The 23,037-nt window shown below is 42.5% G+C and overlaps 1 protein-coding gene across 1 annotated transcript in view; it reads left to right on the top strand.

Annotated features, from left to right (window-relative positions):
• The window catches only part of LOC310933623 (voltage-dependent T-type calcium channel subunit alpha-1I-like), a gene marked incomplete at both ends in the record, with an annotated part of 102,205 nt that extends 83,576 nt beyond the window's left edge, over positions 1 to 18,629 (top strand). Inside the window, 8 exons of the mRNA XM_083897150.1 lie at positions 2,116 to 2,194; positions 3,749 to 3,870; positions 5,128 to 5,589; positions 9,086 to 9,235; positions 14,400 to 14,537; positions 16,187 to 16,403; positions 17,375 to 17,511; positions 17,910 to 18,629. Of these exons, the coding sequence (XP_083753276.1) occupies positions 2,116 to 2,194; positions 3,749 to 3,870; positions 5,128 to 5,589; positions 9,086 to 9,235; positions 14,400 to 14,537; positions 16,187 to 16,403; positions 17,375 to 17,511; positions 17,910 to 18,629 (2,025 nt within the window). The remainder of the gene's footprint in view (positions 1 to 2,115; positions 2,195 to 3,748; positions 3,871 to 5,127; positions 5,590 to 9,085; positions 9,236 to 14,399; positions 14,538 to 16,186; positions 16,404 to 17,374; positions 17,512 to 17,909) is intronic.
• Between the last annotated feature and the right edge of the window lie 4,408 nt (positions 18,630 to 23,037).

The following is a 23,037-nucleotide window of genomic DNA, read 5'->3' as shown; positions in this document are numbered from 1 at the left end:
AAATTAAAATTAAACTAAATTATGTGCACATTATGGCCATTAAAAGTATGTTGAAGAAAATAATGTTTGTGTATATTATTATATATTATGTATATTATGGTGCTGCTCTTGTGAATTACTCACGGTTTGTGCAAATGACAGTAGTTTAAACTCTTTAAGTGCTTGAGCATCTATGATACTGTATGTATTAGTGACACAATTGTTCCTCTAAAGGTTTTAAGATAAGAGTATAAGATGTAATTCCCAGTGCTATTTTAAGGATTTCTCCCAGTCTACCATACACTACACTGCTAGTTTGGTGACCAAAGTAGTAGTTAGCTTCTCGCTTACATGTTGTTATGTAATGCACCCACAATTAACTCACTCCTGGTCCATCTGACAGCTTTTTAAAGTGACATTTCCTGCCTAGACGTCTATATTTATTATTATTTTTGTCCAATGCATTGGCATGCATTGTGGCTCCTTCTTTGGCTACAATTGACACAAGCTGTTCACCTACATGTTAAGAGAAATTCATTTTCATTAGCCTGAAATCCTGACCACTCAGCAATCTCATCAGTGCATATCCTCATTACTAATGAAGCAGTATTGTTTGCAGAGTGGTACAGATTTTCGGCACGAGAGTGGGCTCTGAATCCCTGTAATGGGATTAGAATTTGCCCTGAGTGTTTATACCGTGCCGTATCATCACTATAAAGTTGTGGTAACAGCACTGGCTGTTAAAAAATTCACAACTGCATCAGGGCTTCAGTTATATCGACATCTCGGAGGAAGAGCCGAGCAGGAAGCCGGATGATTTGGTATCAGCACAGGGAGAGTGTTGTACATCAGACACTGACTTAATAAATTAGCCAGCAAGCTTAAAACATAGTCACAATTGATGTTTTGCATTCTGTGATGTTGTGACATTGTTTATGACATATACATGACATGATGTGATGCTCCCCCCTCTCTCTTTCTCTCATAAATCATAAAAACCTGATGCTTCACAAGGCCGCAAAAGAGACAATATACAGGAACTGAGTAAAGAGCATCCACTGTGTGGTCACAGAATCTGGGATTTTATACAAACCTCCCCTTAAAAGGTTTACATGGTGCCATTGCCTCCATTGCTTTAATGTCTGTTTTTATACTGTTTTTAACAACTGTCCTTTCTGTAACCTGCGCTATCCATGATTTTATTGAGTTCAAGCGACTAACAAGTTTCTTCTCTCTTTTAAAAGAATCGCTTTAAAGGTCCCACATTATGCAAAATCAACTTTTTAATCATTTAAATCCTTATATTTGGGACTCTGGAGGCCCTATCAGTCGGCAAAGTGTGAAAAAAGATGACTCACTCATATTGCTGTGGTCCTCCTCAGTCTAAGTGCAGGAGATAAAACATGTGATGTTGACTTCCGCGCTCATGGGATTTTTTATAATGCGCTAAATTCCTGGAATTGTTGTCTCACGGAGCTCCGCTTTGTCCGTAAAACACGCGAGAGTGCTGGCGAGGCCAACGGTATCCAAAAACCGGAAGTCCGTGAAAAGTTCTATTATCTGTCCAGTGGATACATGTTATATATGACAATGTGCCTGCTAGACCCTGCAAATGATCACTTTTCCAAATGCTAACAGCTGTTAGCTCCCAGTAGCCTCTGTGGCTGATGTCATTTCCTCTCCCTTAAGATTTGTTTTACTTTTTTTTAATATATACTACTAAACAGAGCGTTCTGAACAGGGCTGTTTTGGCAGGGTGATTGAACTGCTGTGGTGCTTCATCCTTAAGGTATTTTGACCAAAGCATGTCATGTTCATTAGGACACCAGGGAACTAGTTTAAATTTAAGAAATAGGGTATAATATGAGACCTTTAAAGTTTTTTGTTTTGTTTTTACTGAGAATTTTTTTATAATGGGAGCAGGCTATTTTGCAACTGCCGAATTAATTTTCAGGCGAAGCAAAAATGGCAATATATGTGATGTATACGTGTATAAAACTGAAATGGGCAGGAAGCAATGGCAGTGTTTTTACTGAACCTGGTTCAAGTTCAGGTTTTATAATCATATTGGTGACCTTGAGTCTTTTAAGAACTGCTGGTGTTTTAATAATATACTCTCTTATGTGTGTGTTGCAGGTGGGTAACCTGGGCCTGCTCTTCATGCTGCTGTTTTTCATCTACGCCGCCTTAGGAGTAGAGCTTTTTGGAGAACTAGGTAAGTTCACAATATCTACTTTTGGTGATTTGGCACATAAAACATGTAAATAACGTAAAGCAAATGGTGTTCTCTGTGACAATATTGAGACATAAATCCATCTCTTCAGTCTATTATTGGTAATCTACAAATATTTTCTATTGTAATGGGATAAATGACAGTCAGTGGTCCTGTTTAAGCGCTAACTCCTGGCTTTCAAAAAGGAACGTTTTTAAATAGGGTGGGGATGGCTGTGGCTGTAAAAAATGAAGGAGGAAAAAAAGAATGATTTTTTTTTTATTATTTGGATTACATTTTGATCTCAGTGTGAATGGTTTCTGTCATGTATCATGCGGTAACGAACATAAGCTCTTTCACTAGTTTGTATTAATCCTTGAACCATACTGTATATGCATGGTGGCAAATTAAAAGAAAATCCTACGTAAAGCGTCTCAGAAGGTTTGGTCCACCACAAATCCTCAGATTAGCTTTCAGTCTATTTTGACAGTGTTTACACTCGGTGAGCTCAAGAGGAATGACCACTATTCTTTCAAAATGTATCACTAAACTGACGAGGGAATCAGGTTTAGAGTGCTGACTTAAATCTAAAATCTCCTTTGTGTTCAGGTGGGTTAAGATGTGGTGAATATTTCAGTTTTAAATTTATCAAAACATTTTATCCTGTTTCTATGTTTTCCATTTTTGTCACACACGTGTATGTCAATATCTGGCCTTACTAGGTAAACACAAGCACGAGGAGTTGTTGATTACCACCAACAAGAAGGTTGTGTTTTTAGAGAAGTAGGAGAGAATTTAATGAAATATGCTGGGCATGTAAATCATAGCGCAAGGAAGAAATTATTAGATTTTGGTGGTAATTCAGAACTGGATTCAATTTTAAAAAAAAAAAGAATTGTTAACAATAGTGATATAAGGGAGTGTATTGACACTGTGGGAAACTGAACGGCCTTGGTGTCTGTGTGCTCTCACTCGTCTTGTCCATGAAAATGTAATTTCCTTTTCATCCTGTATTCGTGTTCATCAGATTTCTCTCCTGCAATCGGGGCAGCCATTAGGGAATCTACCAATTCCCACAGTAATCATAGTGTCCTAAAATACCCAAACTGAAGTTGGAGGATACACTTTCCTCCCATACTATCTTCTCTATTTTGCTGCAGCCGCAGCCAGTGGCAACAATGCTATTGGAGCTTGGCAGAAGAGCAGATTAGTGGAGAGAAGTGTCACTTTTCTTGAGGCCATTTCAAAGATTATCTTGGGCTGTAAGCTCAAAGACAACCAGCGTTTGCTCACATTGCTATTTATTTCATAGCGCAGACAAAGTTGCCTTGTTTGGACAGTCAATCCAGGCAGCTTAGTGACAAAAATTGTGCATTCCTCCACATTTTCCAACAGCAATGATTGAATAAATGTTGAGCTTTCACATTCACAAGAGTCTTCTGCTTTTCCTTTTCCTTTCCTGTTCCATTTCTGTCGCTTATCATCTCTCCCCTGTCTCATCTGTGATCCAACAAACTGTGCTCTGCCTCCATCTACTCCTTTTCTCTGTATCCTCAGTTTGTAATCAAGATTACCCATGTGAGGGTATGAGTCGTCACGCTACCTTTGAGAATTTCGGCATGGCTTTCCTTACATTGTTTCAAGTCTCCACGGGCGACAACTGGAATGGCATCATGAAGGTAAACAGTTGCATTTTCTTTTTTTTTTGCCTGGATATATAATGCATTTTTAAGTTATGCTGTCTTTGTTTTCTATAACACAGTGTGCACAGACTAACCCGTGGCCTGATTATGCAGAATGTTGAACACACATCATACGGATTAGAATTTGAAAGCATTTTGAAAAATAAAATAGACGTCTCAGAGAGACTCAGATTTGTCAGAATCTCATCTTTCGCTCTAGTGATGGCTGCCGATGAAATGGAAATGTGCTTGCTCAGCACTGGGAGTGCAGATTTCCGTACTGATGGGGCCTCACTGCACAGCACACCAATTTCCTGTACACACTTTTACTACCAGCACAGCTATGACCAGTACTCCGCGCACCGATGCTGCGAGGGGAATGGGAATTATGCTGCAGCATGTCAGGCGTGGACCATTTAGCACACACTGAATACACCGTGCTGTGGATGGTAGTGAGTCATTACGCAAAAGAGTGGGCTGCAGATGTTACCTCCCAGAGTAAATCTCTGTCATTTTAGCAATCAAATTACTACCTGGGCTGCAGGAGAGAGAGAGATCTGCTTTGCTTTGGTTTGGTTTGGTAAGAAGCAGGTAAGAAAGAGTGATAATTAGTCATGCAGCGAGGAGAGAGAAGAAAGGAAAATACCAAAGCAGAGAGGATGATAGGTAAGAGGGCAGTGGAGAGGAAAGGAAGCTGCAGTGATCTGTAATAAGATGGCAGTTAGAGGAAGGGAAAGAAGTTAAAAGCACTGACCAGTTATTGTGCTTTCTCCTCGTTAAAAGAAGAGGAAAAATGTGGATGTGAAGGGTGTGAGTGTTTTGAAAGAATGAAAATATGTAAAGAAACAAGATGGAAAGGGAGTGAAGGCAGTAAAGAAGGTGTGCACTGTGTAACTGGCAGGCCAAATGAGATAGAAAAGACCGGCTTCAGCTCAGATGGCTGAAATTGTTTTATGTTGTCCCTGCTTATGTGACATATGTGTACTTCCTCCAGAAAACACTTGTCACTTTGGTTCTGCTCTGACAGAACTCTGCTGTGAAGAAGATGCCCCAGAGTGTAGACTCACTGCAATAATGAAGAAGGAAATCTTGTTAAAAGTAGAAGCAACAATTGCAATTATATCCACTTCCTCGAGCTTCAAAATAAAATACCACTCATGGCTTATCTGTTTTTTGTTTTTGTAAAAAACCTTCTCCAACTGACCAACCTTGTCCTAAATGTCTTTCCTCACCAATCTGCCTCGATGACACCAGGACACCTTGCGGGAGTGCCCACCGGACCACAGCACCGATGTGGACTATGCCTGCAATCCGAGCCTTCAGTTTATCTCGCCCATGTACTTTGTCTCCTTCGTGCTCACCGCCCAGTTTGTGCTCATCAACGTGGTGGTGGCCGTGCTGATGAAGCACCTGGACGACTCCAACAAGGAGGCCCAAGAGGAGGCGGAGATGGATGCGGAAATTGAGCTGGAGCTGGCCCAGGGCACCCTCTGTTGCATGGGTGCCCCCAGTTGCGGGGGTGGGGTTGTAGAGAAAGGACTAGTCAGTGTCGCGCCAGGACCTGGAGGCCCGGCAGCAGCGGCAGCCAGGGAGCGAGGAGACGGCCGAGGCGAGAAGGGAGACGGAGTGAGGAAGATGCAACACACCGTGGCCACTGCACACCAAGGACAGTACAACTCCTGTAGCTCCACACGGACCTTGTACTCACCAGCACAAGTGAGTATGAGTGTGAGTGTGCATGGAGAAGAGAGAGAGAAAGTGAGGCCTATTTTGTGTGTGTGCTTATGTGCGTGGGCATGTGTGTCTGGAAGCATACAGTAGATGTCTCAGGCCAATCTGGGGGATCAGGAACAGTCTGTTCAAGCCTTTTTTAAAATATTCTTGGTGTTTATATATATATATATGTGTGTGTAAAATCACATTATTCAAAACTATTTCTAATCCTTTATGTTTTTGTTGCATTGAATCCCAGATGTAATCCAGCTGTGTCTTAGCTGTAATGCTCTGCTGTGCTCTGTTAAAACTGATGGAACTTGAGAGCTTTAAAGTAACACCACGTAGGATTTGCCCTCGGGTTCTCCCCACAGTTGGTGAACAGTATCAGGCGAAATCTGAAGCAGAAGCTTCTAATGTACTAACAGCCATGTCTTCAGACCAGGTACAGCAGCCTATAGCATTGCGTTTTATACAAATGTGATGAACTAACCCTGATAAAAACCCCCACAAAAGAATGATGGTACTTCAGTTTTTGTAGCTTTCGCTCTTAACCTAGCTTATATAATGTAATATGGCCTGACACCACCATGACAAGCAAACTGGTTACACTTACGAGTACAACAGGACCAGGTTGCCCTCGGTACAGTATCAGTGAATTCGGACCAATATTTGCTCTCATCCAACCTCTTTGTTACTTTGTTTGCTTTCTTGTTGGAGCGAGGATAGGGAGAGTGACTGTGGGGTTTTGGATTGTATTCCGTAAAGCAAGATGTTTTTGTGGCACAAACCCAAAACCAAAAGTCACATAGTGCCAGTGCAGGCGATGCAGACCTGCTCAGGCTTTGACAGAGGTGCCCTTTACCTTATTGTATGTTCTTGTACCATCAAACACAATCTTGGCGACATTATTTGAAGGTTGAAATCCTACATGGTGTCACTTTAAGTTAACGTCGGTGATATCAATGGTGGCCAGCAGTTTCTGGTGAAATTATGGCAGGGTTAGAGGCAGATTAAGGAAATTAAAGAAAAAGGTGCAACCAAGGTGCTTTACAGATCTAAAGGCACAGCAACATTAAAGGTATAAAAGCAATCAATACAAATAGAAGTAAAACAGTAAAATAATGACGTAATAGAAAAGTAAAATGTTAAAAAACTACATAGAAGTGTCCACGTTGACTATTTTTATCCTGAACTGAAGGCCAAGAGAGGTGAAGAGGTGGGTCTTTAAAATGGTGGGGGAAGATTTAATTTCCATAACTCGTTCCAAAATTTAGGGGCAGTTACAGAAAAGACCCCTGGTTTTTAGTTGGGATCTAAAATCAGCCTGTTATTAGACCTCAGAGGTCGGGCTGGAGTGTGAAGAAAAAGAAGCAGATTGAGTTGTGTGAAGAAATCAATTAAAATGTAATAACATGGAGCTCGCATTTGGGTATTTTCCAAAGTGAAGACAAACTGTCAAAGTTTATATTCAGCATATAAAAGTCAAGGTTAGGGCTTTTATTTTTAAATAGTGTTTTCCTTTATAACTGTTGTCATAGCAAGCATTGGAGACACAAGCAACTCTTCTTGCTTCGGCTTTTTTTTACGTGCACAGGGTACATTTGATGAAATTATAGTTTGATTACATGCACCTCACAGTCGGGCGGTAGACGGTCGCTTATTTTTATTCGGGCCTCAAAGACACAAAAAAACACATTGTGATTATGAAATCCCTAATAATAGTCAAAGATATCCAGGCAGACGCACACATAAGGATGAGTCATCGGCTGCCATGAAGAGTTTCACCTTTGTTGCTAAACTTGGCGTCGAGAAGCCATTTTTAACAGCGTTGGCTGAGAAAAGAAACTTAATGGAGACCACAGAGAACATACTGGCAGCGGCTTATCACACACACACACACACTCACACAGACACACACAATCACAATCTCCCTCTCATTCCCTTGAATACAACAGATCTGCACAACACAGGTCCTTTGTAGTTTGAACAGGCCTCGTTTTGAAGAAGAAGAAAATGTGAAAACACTATGACTTTAATTTGTTTATTAACGAAAATACACTTCTTCTTTCTTTCTTTCATTGTACTGTCTCAAATATATTTAGTTTTCTAATAATAATCACAAATAATTAACATAATTATGCAGGGTTACAGCCACAAAGAAGTAATTTTTGACTGTATGGTAAATGACATACACACACACACACGGAAAAAGAGAGGGGAAGGGGTTAAAGAGGAGATATAATAGATTAGTCAGTGACCGTCAGATTACAGGCAGTAATTAATTTCTTCTCTCACCTCTCTCTCTCTCTCTCTCTCTCTCTCTTAAACTTCCATTTCCTGTCGACGGGCTCCATTGTTGTCCACTAATACAGTTATTAATGGAGGGCAGAACATAGGTCACCGAAGTCAATCAAACGTTATACTATATCATCAAGTGCTGCACATACACATAGTGAACTGTCTTGGGACTGGACTGCCTGCGCGAGAGAGTACGATATCTATACTTGCGCACAGAGCTGGATATGGCCGAGTCACTTTATCCTTGATGATGATGTGGGGACATTTATAACATTGGGAGGACAGAGTTTTCCAGCCCACTCATTTGCAAAATATGAGCCACGAGTGATTGTAGTATAACAGCGTGACTCAGAGATGTGCGTTTGCATAACTGAGTCCTATAAAGTAATGTGATAGAAATACTTCACAGAAATAGCCTCGTGTCGGGATCGAGGACCTTGTTCCACGGTGTCTTTGGGGCTATATCTGCTCACAATAATGCATTTATTTCCAACCGTCATGAACGCGCTACAGGAACGGTGCGTACTATTCATTGTAAAGGGCAGGTTCATTTTTCTGCCACGATGGTTTTCTAAGAAACCGATGTGAAATTTAAGCGAGAGTGGATCATTTAACACAGAGAATAGAAAAGTGCCGACTGATTCATCTGAATTGCTTTTATCCTAATCATGCCGAGTACAAAGCAAATGCTTAAATTTTAAATTGTTTCAACAAGGTATTGAACAGTCTAATTGAGGTAATATATCAAATGTAATTGCACCACTTTCAGGGCTTAAGGCTGTGATAGTAAAATGATGTTTTACGTGGCTAATGGAGGTTTGTAGTCACATTAAAGGGGAACAGTGTTTGGCTCTGAAGGCCAACAAAGTCATCAGGGGATTTGTTCTAGTTTGCCGTGTCTGGGATGTTTTTTGAAAGGAATATCAAAAATTCAAATTTGAAATCTACATATGTATGGGTGAACATGGAAGTGTGACTGTGCATAAATAAGAAAATGTAAAATCATACCTGCGTGCGCTCACAGGCATTTTTATAACTCTTTCAATGGTCTATGCATTTCCCTGCGTGTTCTCTGTGCACGTTTTGCACCTGTGTGCAATACTGGTCTGCCGGCCTGCGTCCCGTGTGTTTGTTTTTGTGTGTGTGTGTTATGTCTGTGTGTGTGGGTGTGTGTGTGTGTGTGTAATGTATGTTCCAGGAGAACCAATGGCTGGATAGCGTGTCTCTCCTGATCAAGGATACCTTAGAGGGGGAGATGCTGATGATCGACAACCTTTCTGGTTCTGTCTTCCACCACTACTCATCCCCACCGCCCATCTGTAAAGACTGCAAGAGCTGCCCACAAGAGGTACCACGCCAGAGACATGAGAACACGCACGCTGATGTAGTGCACAGACATACAGGTTGTAGCGTGTCCAGTCAAACATTATCAAACATTTCAGAATCACTCGCATTATCTATGTCTTGTACTAAAAGGAAGACGTATCATGTCAGTGTTGTAGTCACAAACTCATCTCATCACTGTCAGGCAAACATACGTTTACCTTAAAGGGGACATATTTGGCCAAATCAATTGTGTAACCATTTTAATACTTATATTTGGGACTCTGGAGGCCGATGAGTCGGCAAAGTGTGAAAAAAGATGACTCACTCATGTTTTTGTGGTCCGCCTCAGTCTAAGTACAGGAGATAAAACGCAATGTTGACTTCCGCACTCATTGCTACGTCACAATGGGACATTACTGGAATTGCTGTCCCTAAAAAACAACAAAAATGCGAGGGCAATAGTATCCGGAAGAGCGGAGTCTACGAAGTGTTCTATTCTTGGCTGCACAGTGCAGCACAGAGTTCTACACAAACGTCCAGCCTCAGAGGATTTACGTGTCCAGTGGATACATTTTATAGATGATGGCAATATGCCGGCAAGATTTGGCAAATTATGTATTTTCCAAATGTTAGCTGCCTGAGCCTCAGTGACACTGACGTAGTTTCCTGTGTCTCATTTGCATTTAAAGAGACAGACACACAAAACTGAGCGTTCTGAACAGGGCTGTTTTGGCAGAGTGATTGTTGCTGCAGTTGTCTGAAGTGACTCCTCAGGTGCTTTGAGTGAATGTAAGAGTTGCACCATCTTTGGTTGTCCATTTAACAGTCAGACTAAAGTGTGAACTGACTGCATCATGGGATTGAAATTGTTGCACCTTATGTTTGGTGGTGGGGAAGGACATAGGTTTGAAATGCATCAGTGCAGTCACAGAAATGAGGCCCACACATTGTCATTGTTGCTCCTGCAGTTTCACACAGGTGCCAAATTTAGATTTTTGCTTGCAAAGTCGACTCAGTAGGCACAAGAAGCGGGTTCACCCGCTGGATATTGCTAGAAGGTTAGCACAGTGTTGCAAATTATGATTGTTTGGACACGGAAGATGAGGACAGGCTCGGGTTGGGAAAATTCCGGGCTGATAAGGCTGGGGTGAGCGCCGCGAGATGAATGACAAGTGTGCGGGGAAAATGAGCAGCAGAGCAAAGAGGCTGATGGCAGGTGAAGCAGGACTGGGAGATTTAACGCAGCAGGAAAAGGAAGGCTAAGGCAGGATGAGACTTGATGTTGGTGCAGAGGATATATACCTTTCTTATAAAAACGGCATCTGACAAGCTGGCAGCAAAAAAGGGGGAGAGGGAGGCGCATGCACTGGAAACACAATGACAGAGAAACTGGAAAAATAGGAAGAAAAGGGGAAGAAAACCTGGAGTCGCCTCTTAGACCTGGACTGACACCTCTGCAGCTCTAGTCGTTCCTGGTAGAGATGGTATTTTAAAAACTTTTATTCCTGTTGGAGCAAATGTTGGTTATGGTTCAACTTTCTGATGTGTTTGGGTCAGTCGGGACTGATCCATTAAAGGCCCCATGACATAAAAATCAGTCTCTTTCGTCACATACAGTAAATGTCTAATAAAATCCATTTTCAATTTTCCTATTATATCTGAGAGGCTGCAATGCCATTAAACACACTTTTTGATTACTGACCTTGTACTTGTACGATATAAAGCGTTGCTTCTCATCAAGCGGCGAATCATCCTTTTGATGCTCAACCCCTTCCCACCCTGACGCACCTTTCAAATGCATCAACTCCATCGACAGAGAGCTGCCTTTCTTTCTCCTCTCTATCCCTCCTCAGCAGTCTCCTCATTGGTTCAAACATATAGTCTCACTAAAGAAAAGTCCTCATCATCATCATCATCTGCTTCCACAAAAACATCACTCTCAGCTTCCCCTTTGGTTAACACTGCAGATATTGGATTAGCGCTATGGGCTATACTCTAAACGGCAAAGGCACTGAGACCATCCCTTACAGCTCCTTTCAACTAGAAATATGGAAATATGTGGAGGCTACGAGCGTTCAAAGAGCCATGTCATGACTGCCTTAAGATGATCGGTAAAAAAAAATGTCACTCTGCTGCAGAAAAAATGGTCCAGTTTGAAATAAATGCATACTGAATGCAAGTCATTTTACAAATGCGTAGAAAAAGAAATACCAAGAAACGTTCTTTAGCATACATATCTTTATTATGTGCAAAAATACAGTATATGTTAACATGGACATGGTGTGTTTTGTTCAAAAGTTTAATCTACGCACACCATGACCAGCTTGCATCCATCCATGCATGCATGCACATTTTGCGTCATCATTTTTTACACATACAGAGCTTCATCCATCCCATACAATACGTGCAGTCTGGATGAGAAATGTTTCTCATGTGCTATTATGATGCAGTATAATAGAGAACGTCAGCCCTTAATTAAAAACAATATCAACACGTTATCAACATTCTGATTGCACAGACATGTGGATTAACGAGGGTCTATAGGGTCACACATACACCTTACTTGTGCATTTCCTTTTACACAAGAGATATTGCATAAAGCACTTACTAACAAATCCACTGTCCTGTGTCAGTGATGTCCATCACTATGAGAAAGTGCAGTGGGTCAGCACAGAAGAAGCATTAAATGGGCTCCACACCTCCTCACCTGTCAGTCGCGCTTTCTGCTTGTCTATAGACGCTGTCAAATCATCAATCTTTCCTGCTTCTTTTACATGCCATTTTTTTTTTCCCCCAGTGGTCCCTCTGCTCTTTGGGTGAACACTTGCTCTGTCTCTGAATTACTGAGAGACTGATCCTGTGTTCTGTTCCCTGTTACTTTCCCCCCGCTCACATTGTTTGAGGAGCTCCTTTTTCATGCAGATGACCTTTGCTGTATGTGAAGTGTTATCGCGTGTGTGTACGTGTGTGCGGACATTAATCAAGTGACTGTTTAATAATAAGAACGTAGGACCGACACCAGTATGAGACAGACTATAGGCCAGTGTCTTTGTTCAAACATGCAACCACTGGCTGCTGCTGGCAACTGCTGTTCAGGCAGAAACACAACTAATCCGGCAGCTGGTGACCAAGTGGAAGGGAATTGGGCTTGAAGCCAGAGGGTTGTCAGTTTGAATCCTGGGACAGCACAAGGGCTGAGGTGCCCCTGAGCAAGTACCTAACCACAGTTGCTCCCAAGATTCAGATGTGTGCTGCCCACCACTCATGCACCTGGTTTGTGGTGTTCACTCGTGGTGTTTATATATGGATTGGCAGAAGTTAAACACTATCACTGTGTGTGTGCATTTATGAGTCTAACTTTAACAGTTTTTGCGTTACATTTTTAAAATTATTTAACCAGGAAAATCCCATTGAGATTAAGAACCTCTTTTTCAAGGGTGCCCTGGCCAAGATAGACGGCATCGAATACGAAACACTCGACAGTTACACATTTTAAAACTGAAACAGAAAACAAAAGAATCCAGATTAAATTTAGTACAAGTACATTATGAAAAAAAAAGTGCATGCCTCAAGAATTCTCAGTTTGGATTTGAAAAACGCTCAATAAAATGAACTCAGGTAGTTTCATTGAGCGTAAAAATGACTGCATATGCAGACTATGTCCTGATTAGGACCATGGAGGAAATTGATGTGGCCGTGAGATATTACCCACTCATGCTTATTTGCTTACCCATTGACAAAATCTTCCCCTCTCATTGCCTCTCTGCAAGCTGTGCCTAACTGCTGACACTGTAGTGGGCATTTTTTAATAGGTTCTTCTTGCCCGAGTTCCTTATCTTGCTTGTGAATAACCTTCAGTATTGCTGCAGATATCCTGTAGAAGCAACTGTGTAGCAACTTCTCCTGCACCCACTGTGACGTGACCATTACCTGTTGTTAAATATACCATCCAATGACTGGCATAGATGTTATTTACACTGTACTTTAGAGACACAGAGAACGTTGGCAATGCTGGAGCTGCCACATAATGTAGTACTAAAAGTGGGGACTGATGCATTTGTATAAAACAGAATAACTGCTATGTGTTGCCTTAAGTGTAAGATTTGCATTATTTTGCTTCTGCTTTGCTCTCTTACTTTACCCACTCTTCATTTGTATCCCTCTCTCTCGCTCTCTTTCCTTTCATTCTCCTCCCTCTTTGGGGCACGGGCAGTGGTAATTTATTGCTGCATATAAGCCATGAATCTTCCTGTATGAACCTCCTTCCCTTTCTCATCTACTGGCACATGTTAATATAAATCGCTACCAGGCCTCACTCCATAGCATTTCACTGGGCCCTGTTAGGGTACTCTTTTTTAATTTCACTCTCTGCAGCCATTCATTGATGCGACTCCCTAAAAAGAGACGCTGCTTCGGCACATCGGAGCACGCACGGATCTCTGAAGTTGCACTCCAGTTCGCCGTTTGCCTTTTGAAATTGTGCACAAAATTGTGCTGCATAGAGAGGCGGAGATAGGATTGTTAGCCTAGAAGCTTCAGCTTACAGGGGATTCATGCGGTGATAATTCAAACCCACTTCAGGAGCCATATGGGCAAACTCAACTGCAGCACTGATGAATTAAACTTAGCTGGAACCGATGTATGTGAACAAATGGTAAAGGGAGTTAATAACAGTTGGATTCATTCACTGTCATTTCCCATTCATTCAGTGTTTATTAATATTGTTTAATTAGGATTACTGTATGGGAGAGTGTGAGAGGCTATTTCCAGCAAAAAAAAAACTATATATACTGCTATATATGCACTTCTGTGGCTCTGGGAAACATTTGTTCAGGCTATGATGACAAAGAAATGCTGTTACTATGTGAAATCTCTTACCCTGCTTTCTTTACAGGCAGGTGACAGAGCTTTTTGGCCACTTTGGTGACACGTGTCGAGGCTTGGCAGAGGTTTCACCTATATCTCTCTCTCTGTGTAGCTCATCGTGGCCTTACAAGGCAAACTGTTTCAACAAACAAATACAATACAACACATGCTCAAAACAGACGCATGATTACATGTTACGTCTTCAGATTGTTCCGAAGCCAAAGTTGCAAGTCATGTTGTTGCAACTATTAGTTCAACGATTTTCCAGGAAGTGTAAAATGCTTACTGAGACGTGAGTAACTGAGCTCGCTTTCTTGCAGCAGATCAAGATGGCAGAGATTGAACAGGCATCGCTAAAATCAGAGCAACTGTCGGACAAGTCCTCATCCCCTGCCCTACCAGACGACCTCAGCCTGGATGAACATACTGCCTACCAGCTACTGGCACAGGAAGGCAAGGTGAGCATGCAGACGTGAAGTGGGAATTTCAGATTGTTGAAAACTCCGTAGGAGCTCTCATTTTCTGTAAGACCAAGGACCATTGGGGGCATTGTATGGGAATAAAAAGGTGTGTTTGTAGTATTTGCGAGTTACAAGGTTGTGTCCTTGTTATTGCTGTCAGGACGTGCAGCGTGACTCCTCTATTGCACACGTTACACTAAAAAATCTGGATGTGAGCTTTCAGCCCTGATGATCACGTGCAAGAGCGCACAGGTTTTGCTTTTGCTTTGGAGTTAGAAATTAAAAGTGCCGGTGTCCGATTGTGTGGCAGAGCGAACGCCTGCTCTGATGCCAATGTTGTAATCATCTTTACACAGAATTTCAAGCACATCCTGCTTCTTGCCAGTGTGTGATTGTCTTCTGTTAAAAAAAAAACAGCTTTAGAGAAACAAAGGTCCACTGACCACTGCAAGGCCACTTGTACAAAGCCATTGTTTGTGGGCTCCAATTTCGTATTTGACATGCACAATGCACTGGCACTTTGTATTTCTTCCCTCCTAAGTGGATTAGCATCAAAAACGTTGGCAGAAGCTCACTAAAATTAATTTTTCTACTCGAAGCTGAAAACAAATTACCATTGTAAAATGCTTTTAATGGCTATGCTGTAAGCTCTCATGTGGAATATAGACATCATCTCTTCCTCTCACTGTATCGGTGGTAACTGTCTTGTCTTTGGAGTTTCCACAGTCTCTTCCCACCACAGACCTTCTCATGAATAAATCTTTGCAGCCATGTTCATCCGTAGTTGAAACCCTGGGTGGCCATCAAGCATTCCTCTCTTGCACCCATTCACCCCTTTTTTGGTTTTATCTGCTCCTCTGGTATTTGTATGCAATTTACTGCAACTTTCCATAGCCCTTGTATCCCCATTATCTTATCATTAATTCTTTATAGATATCCATGTGCTTTGTAACAGGGGTAATGGTCCTTGGTTGTAGATATCCAGATAAGCCTCCTGTTACCATGCATATCTGAAGCTGCTCATTAGAGGATGGGGGGGGGGAGAGAGGGACGGAGAGAGCGAGAGGGGCAAAGGTGAGAGGACAACTAAGGTTAGGGATTAGGGGAGAATTTGTCGGGTCAGAAAAGCAACCGTGCAAGCGCTCGATGATTGTGCAGTCCAAACAAACCTCTGCCATAATCTGCTGCATGCCTCCTGCTATTGCAGCTGTCTCTCTCTCTCACACACACATGCACACACAATAACAAATGCATAACCAAACATTTATTGGTACAATGTACTGTATAAGATTAACATGACAATACCAGGCTGTTGTGGCTCATAATCAGTTCTCACCCCTTCACGAGCACTAAGCCTGAGGGAAGAGGTGAATTAGAGGCCATGTTTGATATCTGCCGGATGCCTGAGGGGTCTGCACTCTTCTTTATTCATTCCCATCTGGTTTCATCTGAACCAAATGTCTTATGTTAAGATATGTCACATGCACCCGAGCTACACCTGTGACTATGAAAGTCAAAGAATGTTTAAAAAGACAATTTTGTAACCAATTTCTACATGTCTAATGTTTTTTTAAAAATGGTGGGAAAAACATCACACATTCATCAGCCCTGGACGATCAACTTGAAAATAATCTGCTCTCCTCCAGAAAAGCTGCAGCAGTGACTCTCGCAGCTCTGAGGAAGCCAGGGGTGGGGGAAGTCGTACAGGAGGCCACCAGACTCAGACAGTGGTGCAAAGCCTGGTGCAGGGGCTGGGCCAGTCCTGCAGTGCCCTGTGCACTGGTGTTGAGATGGAAACTACGCTACAGGAGATGGAGCTGCAGACACATCAAACGCCTGCGTGCTCGCCTCACTGCAGCCCCGGTGAGTAAATATAGAAAAGTCGGCTCGATTTCAAAGAAACACATCAATATTGTAGTTTAAATGTGTGTTTTGTACTAAGTGTACTAACATTAAACAGGATTTATTGTATCTGGTCTGTCTGACACACAATAATCAAATCATTTGAATGAGCTGAGTTAGGAAAACATGTCAGCACGTTATCTCTAGAGTGGTGAACTATTTACACTTTGACACGCGAACTGCTGCAGTATTCACACTCACAATTCTTGCCATGCATTTTACATGCCTCTCCTATTAGAGGTGGGAGACCATTTGATTCATAATGATTTCTGCTTCAATCTAAATATGTGTGCAAAGGATGATCTACTCCAGTCTGCTTTGCAAGACAGAATGACAAATGGAGACATTAAAGTGTTTTTTTCAGATTTATTAAATTTTAAATGTAACTATTACATAAAAGCAATATGACATATTGCATAAGTAACACAAATAAAAGTGCCTCTTTATAAAAAAAATTAAAAATATTCTGGTACATAAATATATCGATTCTGAATCGTAGTAAATGTGAATCGAACATTTTTTGGCATACTTCCTATACTTAAAAATGGTTATAAAGCAATATTTTTCCTCTAATAAAAGTAACAACAGCAGCCAAAAAGGATCAAACTGTAGAATAGTAAACCGTATATAAAATGGTGGGTCAAGATACTTTGATCAGTCACAACATAAACACCAGTTAGGTAATGGATTATTGAAACTCACTATCAACAAAACCTTACATTTTCTTTAGGTCCCTAAAATGTAGAAAAGAATACGAAGGAGAAGCACGTTTTGACATGAAAAGAAAGACTAGATCTAATATGTTACATCAGGATAGAAATGGAGAGCATGTAGCTGGTGTGTCCAGGAACAGCCACAAGGAAAGAAACAAAGAACGACAAACAGGAGCCGGTGGCATTTCCGCTCTCTCTCTCTCTCCCGTCTGCCTGCAGAGTTCTTCCACCCTGCAGGAGCAGTCATCCCAGCACCTCGGAGCCTGAGGCTGACAAGAGGACTTAGACTGACCTCTCCAGCCTCCTGGGCTTCACTCCGCTCCCCAGGAGTCCACAGCAAGATGCTCTGTACACAGGTAAGGGGGAAGGGAGCAGAAAACTGGACGCAACTAAACGACGGCTGTGATATTTCATTGAGGCGTAGACTTGATATTGAAGTCCTAGCAGAAAGGTCCACTGTGTAAGAAATAGCTCGCTCGCTCATGGTGAGACTGCAGATTGTGACAAAGTGAGGGCTCCTCTGCTCACTCAGTACAATGGCCTTCACATCATTCCCCATAAAGCCTCCCAAATGTTACACCCTGAACCTTTAAGCAAAAGATTAATTGTGTACCCAGATGAGAAATAGGTGATAATAAATGTGTATGATATGATTTTTTTTGCTACCAGCAATGTACAGTAGATTGAGTTTTTTCTTGGTTGGACTCATGTGCTTCTTTCTTTTCCCACTCCCTTTTCCCCTTTGCCCCGTCAGTACCCCTCCCATAGTGACTCATCCCTTGCCACAGGCAGCTCTGAAGGCAGCCTCCAAACCACCCTGGAAGAGGGCCTGAGCTTCAGCGTCTCTCCGCCACAGAATTTGGAGCTGCCGACAGCTCCCATGCCACTTGTGTGCCCGCTGCCTAAAGAGAAGGCCATTCTTACCTCATCAGTGCAGACCCCGAGACCAAGGTGCAGCCCCTCGTCGGCTCTCACTCTTCAGGCCACCAGGGGCCATCAGCGGAGTCAGAGCAGTGGCAGAGGCAGCACAAGCCCAGGATACACCCATGAGGACTCTATTGACCCTTCAGATGAGGATCTGGGTATAGTCATCGGCTCGTCTATTGGTGGCTGTGGCTCAAGCCAAGCGGGCAACAGTGAACATTTATCAGAGGCACTAAGCAGCTTGTCACTGACATCACTGCTGTCACCCAGCTCTCTGGTGTATGCAGGGGGAGCAGTAAAGAAGTGCAACAGCACAGGCAGCCTGGACAAAGGCGGGATGTTGCTGTCATCCCGGGGCAAGGACGGTCGCAGAGAGGTTCTGGGCCTAGAGCTTATGGACTCCCAGGGCTTCTTGGCCAACCCCTGGACAGGGGTATTAGTTGATAAGAGAAGAGGAGATGGAAGAGCGGAAAAAGGAGATGGAGAGCAAGGATTAAAGGGGAAGAGCTCAAGCCAAACGACATTTGGGCCTTGTCGAGAAAACAGATGAAACCCACTGTTTACCCTTTGTCTCTCCATTCCTTGGATCTAAACCCACTGCTGTCCCTCTTGCTCTCTCTGCTCCCATCAGCGAGAGACAGGCTCGACGATGCCCTGTATTCCAGAACCAAACCCTCATCTTCGCCTGTACAACCCCCTTTCTATACATTTGTGACAAAGCCCATGTGCTCTTTTATGCTACCTAGGGGAGTGGTTTTGGTTATGGTGTGCTCATGAGACAGTGGCCTGCTGAATTAAGGCCCGAGAGGAGAGGAAGCTGGGGTCTCACAACACTCTTAAAAGTCTGTACCTGTAGAGGGCAATGTGGAAGGTTCTGCTCACATCACCAGGAGGCCCATTCATTTAAGGGGAGGTCTCAGGAGCAGAGACAAAGAGAGCTTCAACTCGAAGAAAAGAGCGAAAATCTTTTTGTTGTTCTAGTGTACTTTGGTCTCCTCCGCGTCGGCTCGAGTTCTCTGAGGTTCAAAAAGCAAAAATAGAAGTACCCAAAGTGAAATGTCTATTCACGCCGAGAGGGACTGTTTTTGATTTGTTTATGTCTCAGAAGCGGTGCAGCAAGTATGCAGGCAGGGGCTCAGATATGGCGGAATACGTTGGAAATAAGGTTGACTGAGAAGAAGAAGAGGGCAGGTCATCTGTTTTGCTGGGAAAGCAGAAAGCGGATCTAATGTCCATCTGCCCTGGCAGACGGAAACAACAGGTCCTACTCACTCCGGCACCGGACCTTCTGCTGAGATCAGAGTAAAAATGTGAGGTGGAGGAGAGTTCATGAGTGTGTGCTCATCGTGCGTGTGTGCATGTGTGTGAGTGCAATGCCTCAGGTATCCAAGGCATGAATTAAATCGTTCTCATCATTTCACCATACGTCTGTACTTTTTTTTTTTTGGGAAAGAAGAGATAGGTATTGACTGATCAAAGCTGTGTGCCTCGGTCACCTCGGTCTTGAGTGGCAGCTGAAAATGAAAAGGGAAAATTGCGTGGGTATGGCCGTGCATGGAGTGGAACTTGAAATTGGTTAATTTTTTCCTTTTCTACCTTCAGTGTCTCTTACTCACTCAAACATGAAGATATGAGTATGAAAAAGAGCAAGGTCGCACAGCGCTTTAGAAAATCCTCATCAGAAGACTCAATGATGCAGTCTCGTGTGCACCAGATCCTGGTTTTTCGCAGCTGGATGATAAAGTGAGACTTTGAGCACACTCCTTTTTAACGCCTCTTCCTCTCAGCAAGGATTTAAGGTGAACGGACACACAAGCATTTGCAAGGGACTTTGACTGCATGATGGATTTGCATTTAACCAAGATTTTTATCCGTATACAAAAAGTGTATCAAGATGTCAATGTTAGGTGATAAACTTGTGATTTCTATTCCACTATTTTTGTAGAAAAGAGAATAGGCACGTGCAAATGTTGCCATTACTTTGTCCCAGTTTAATTTAACCCATCTGGTCTCTTTGACTTGTTTTCTAGGACTTTTTTGTCTGCTCGTGGCTTCCAGTTTTCTAACATTTTTTAAGATGTAGACGGTGTATAGGACAACTAAGCAAAAAATTTCAAACAGACTTAATGCGCTGAAGTGATTGTTCCCTCCAGCACATTTCTCTTTGGGAACATTGGTTCCTTGTGGATTTTTTCTTTTTTCTTTGTCAACCACAGATGGGAACAGCCATATTCACTTAGCCCTCACTTAGCTCACAGACATTGCTTGCTGCACACAGGGACATTGATTTGCTTTGTTAGCTCTCCTACGCTAAAACCACAAAATGGTGTAAACCATCTCTATCAAAGCTTTAATTTCGATTATGGACACGTTAGTGTTCCTTGAGCATGGTTCCTGGATTGCAATACAGCATGTTTTTTTTTTGTTGTCTGTTTGATGACAATGCACCCATCTTCTCTTCCTTTATCTCTTTACACATCCAGTATACTGTAGCAACCTTTACATTATATTTTGGTATCAAACCTGACAGTGAAAACATGAACAAAGCTTTGCATCTTTTAATGCAAAAGTATTTTTTGGCTTCTGCTACTTTAAATACTCTATCCAAAAGCTCATCTGTAAGCTTAATTTCTAGAGTTAGACTGTTGTATTTTGATCATTACCTTACTTTTTTTTCCAATTTCTCCAAAAGAAAAGAAGTAGGTGATGAGAGGAAATCTGAGCATTATCTTATCATGCAAAGTAACTTTTACGGTGTGGCTATGTTTTATCACGACGTTTGATAAATGACAGTTATGTGCGTGAGAGAGTGTGCGTTTATGATTTTAGGCTAAGCGAATGGCTGGTTTTCCTGCGTCCTGTTTGTTGGTGAAGACACCTGAGCGTAAAACGACGACGAGGGGAAATATAAAGCAACCAAGGGCTGTTTAAGTTTCAAAGATGTGTCATTTTATCTTTGCGAGACAAATCCTTGTGTCAGTGAACATGGCATCAAAGGTTAAAGCTTGACTACACAGCAATAAATGTTCTATGTGTATGCCCTGAGTAAATGATGTCAATGTGATTTCTATCTCCTCAGAATACAACAGTAATCATCATTACTGTCTGTTTTTTGCATCTACTTGTCTGAACTTAGAACCAGTCAAATAGCACTTCTGCCATCTCGGCACAGAGATGGACTGTATTTGGACAACGTGAATAAATGAGATTATTCAACTCAGGTCGGGGGGTAAAAACTACTTGTATAAACTTGGGTGTAAGGGTGTGCTCAGGCTGAACGCAAAGCTAATTTCCCTCTCGTTTGCACAACTTTGATAGTGGGAGTGTTTCTATGTTACAAAAACAGCCGACCCACCAGGTGTTAGCCCAGAAGAGCTAGCGAACGCATCAACTGAGTGTGTGAGCAGATTATGCCTTTGTACAGTATGTGTGCGTTCCAGCTCCAGAGTCATGATTTGACATTCTCCCTCCTCGTCTTTGTTTGTGGAGTCAAGTTCAGCAGCAAAGACCACGTTATATATTGTGCGTTTCAGCATTTTAAATGTATGTGTGTGTGTGTGTGTGTGTGTGGAAACGTTATACCTTGACCATTCCTGTTGTGCACGCCCACATTTAATTAGTACGCTCTCATGCTGCCTCTGAGGTTGGCTTTGCGTTTGGCCTGAACACACCTTAAGAGTGTACAATTCACATTTGTACATATCTTTGTATGCTGATCTGCATGTGTGCATTGCTGCCGGTGACCGTGATTATATCACTAGTATGTATTTCATAAAATTGTACAAAGTTAAAGGTGTTGATTCAGTGTTTATTGACTGCTGATATGAAACCACTAACCCACCAACGTCCTTCATGTCGAGGGAACTTCGGGTAAAGAAAGAGGCTGCAGTTCAGTCTTCAACTTTAGACCTGTTACGTACATTTAAAAGAGTATCTGTTATGACAGCAGGAGAAAGTCAGGAGAGTTTTAAGCTTTAAAGGAGGAGTGGAGGGGGAGGGGGGGAGTTACAGAGTTGATGTCGACAGCTGGACTCGGTAAAGCCAACAGCGTGAGAGACTGCAGCTGCGAGATATTGCAGGGAGCAGGAGATTTCTCTAGACAGCTTGTCATCGGACAGCCTTGCCCAGCAGAGCCACCAGTACGAAGGAGCGCATTAGGCATGCACACTGAACTCCGAGGTGTTGTTTACCTCACACCCCACCCCCACCCCCCCAAACCAACCAGCCCTCCGCCTCATCTAACCTCTCCAAAAAACCAGCTCTCCCTGAAGGCCACTGTCCTTCAAATGTCACCGCAGAAGGGTGGAGGTGTGTGTGCAGAGTGTTACCGGTGGGTGCACTTGTGTGCGCGTCGATGCGTGCACAAACAAGTACGTGTGAGTGAACATGTAATTGCCCCCCGTTACCGGCAAGGTCTTTAAACTGAAGTGTATTGCCATCTCATTTAAACAAGGGTTGGACTTATGTACACTATATATATAAATCTATGAGCTGTGTTCACTTATAATAGTCTGAATGAGGTTGTTGTCCCATTTTTGTTCTCATATATTTAACCCCGCTATTCCACAAAAAAAAAACACTGGAGTCTTTCCTGACGCATTTATCCTGATACTTAAACGCCTTATTATAGAGAGAGAGAGACCAGCTCTTGGTCGCCGTCCAGGGAGTTGTCCAGCTCCATCGATTGTATCGTGGGCTCCAGAAACAGAGAGATAAAGGCAGGCTGTGGAGGTGGCACAACAAAAGAATAACTGAGGTGCTGCTGAAATTTGTCAACTATATATTATCTGGGAAAATGGATGATGGTTCTCCGGATGATGTTGAAATCTAAACAAGTATTATTTCCGTGCCTTTGTTGTTTATTTCCAGGTAGGTAGAGTGTGGTTGCGTCTTCTTTTTTTTTGGTCTTTTCTACCTCACTTTCATGTACAGAAGCTTCCCATGCCTTTGACCTCGGT

The sequence above is a fragment of the Microchirus variegatus genome (genome assembly GCF_963457635.1).
Source record: "Microchirus variegatus genome assembly, chromosome: 10".
Lineage (NCBI taxonomy): Eukaryota > Metazoa > Chordata > Actinopteri > Pleuronectiformes > Soleidae > Microchirus > Microchirus variegatus.
Note: the sequence above shows the minus strand (reverse complement) of the source record. Positions and strands in the feature narration are given on the sequence as shown.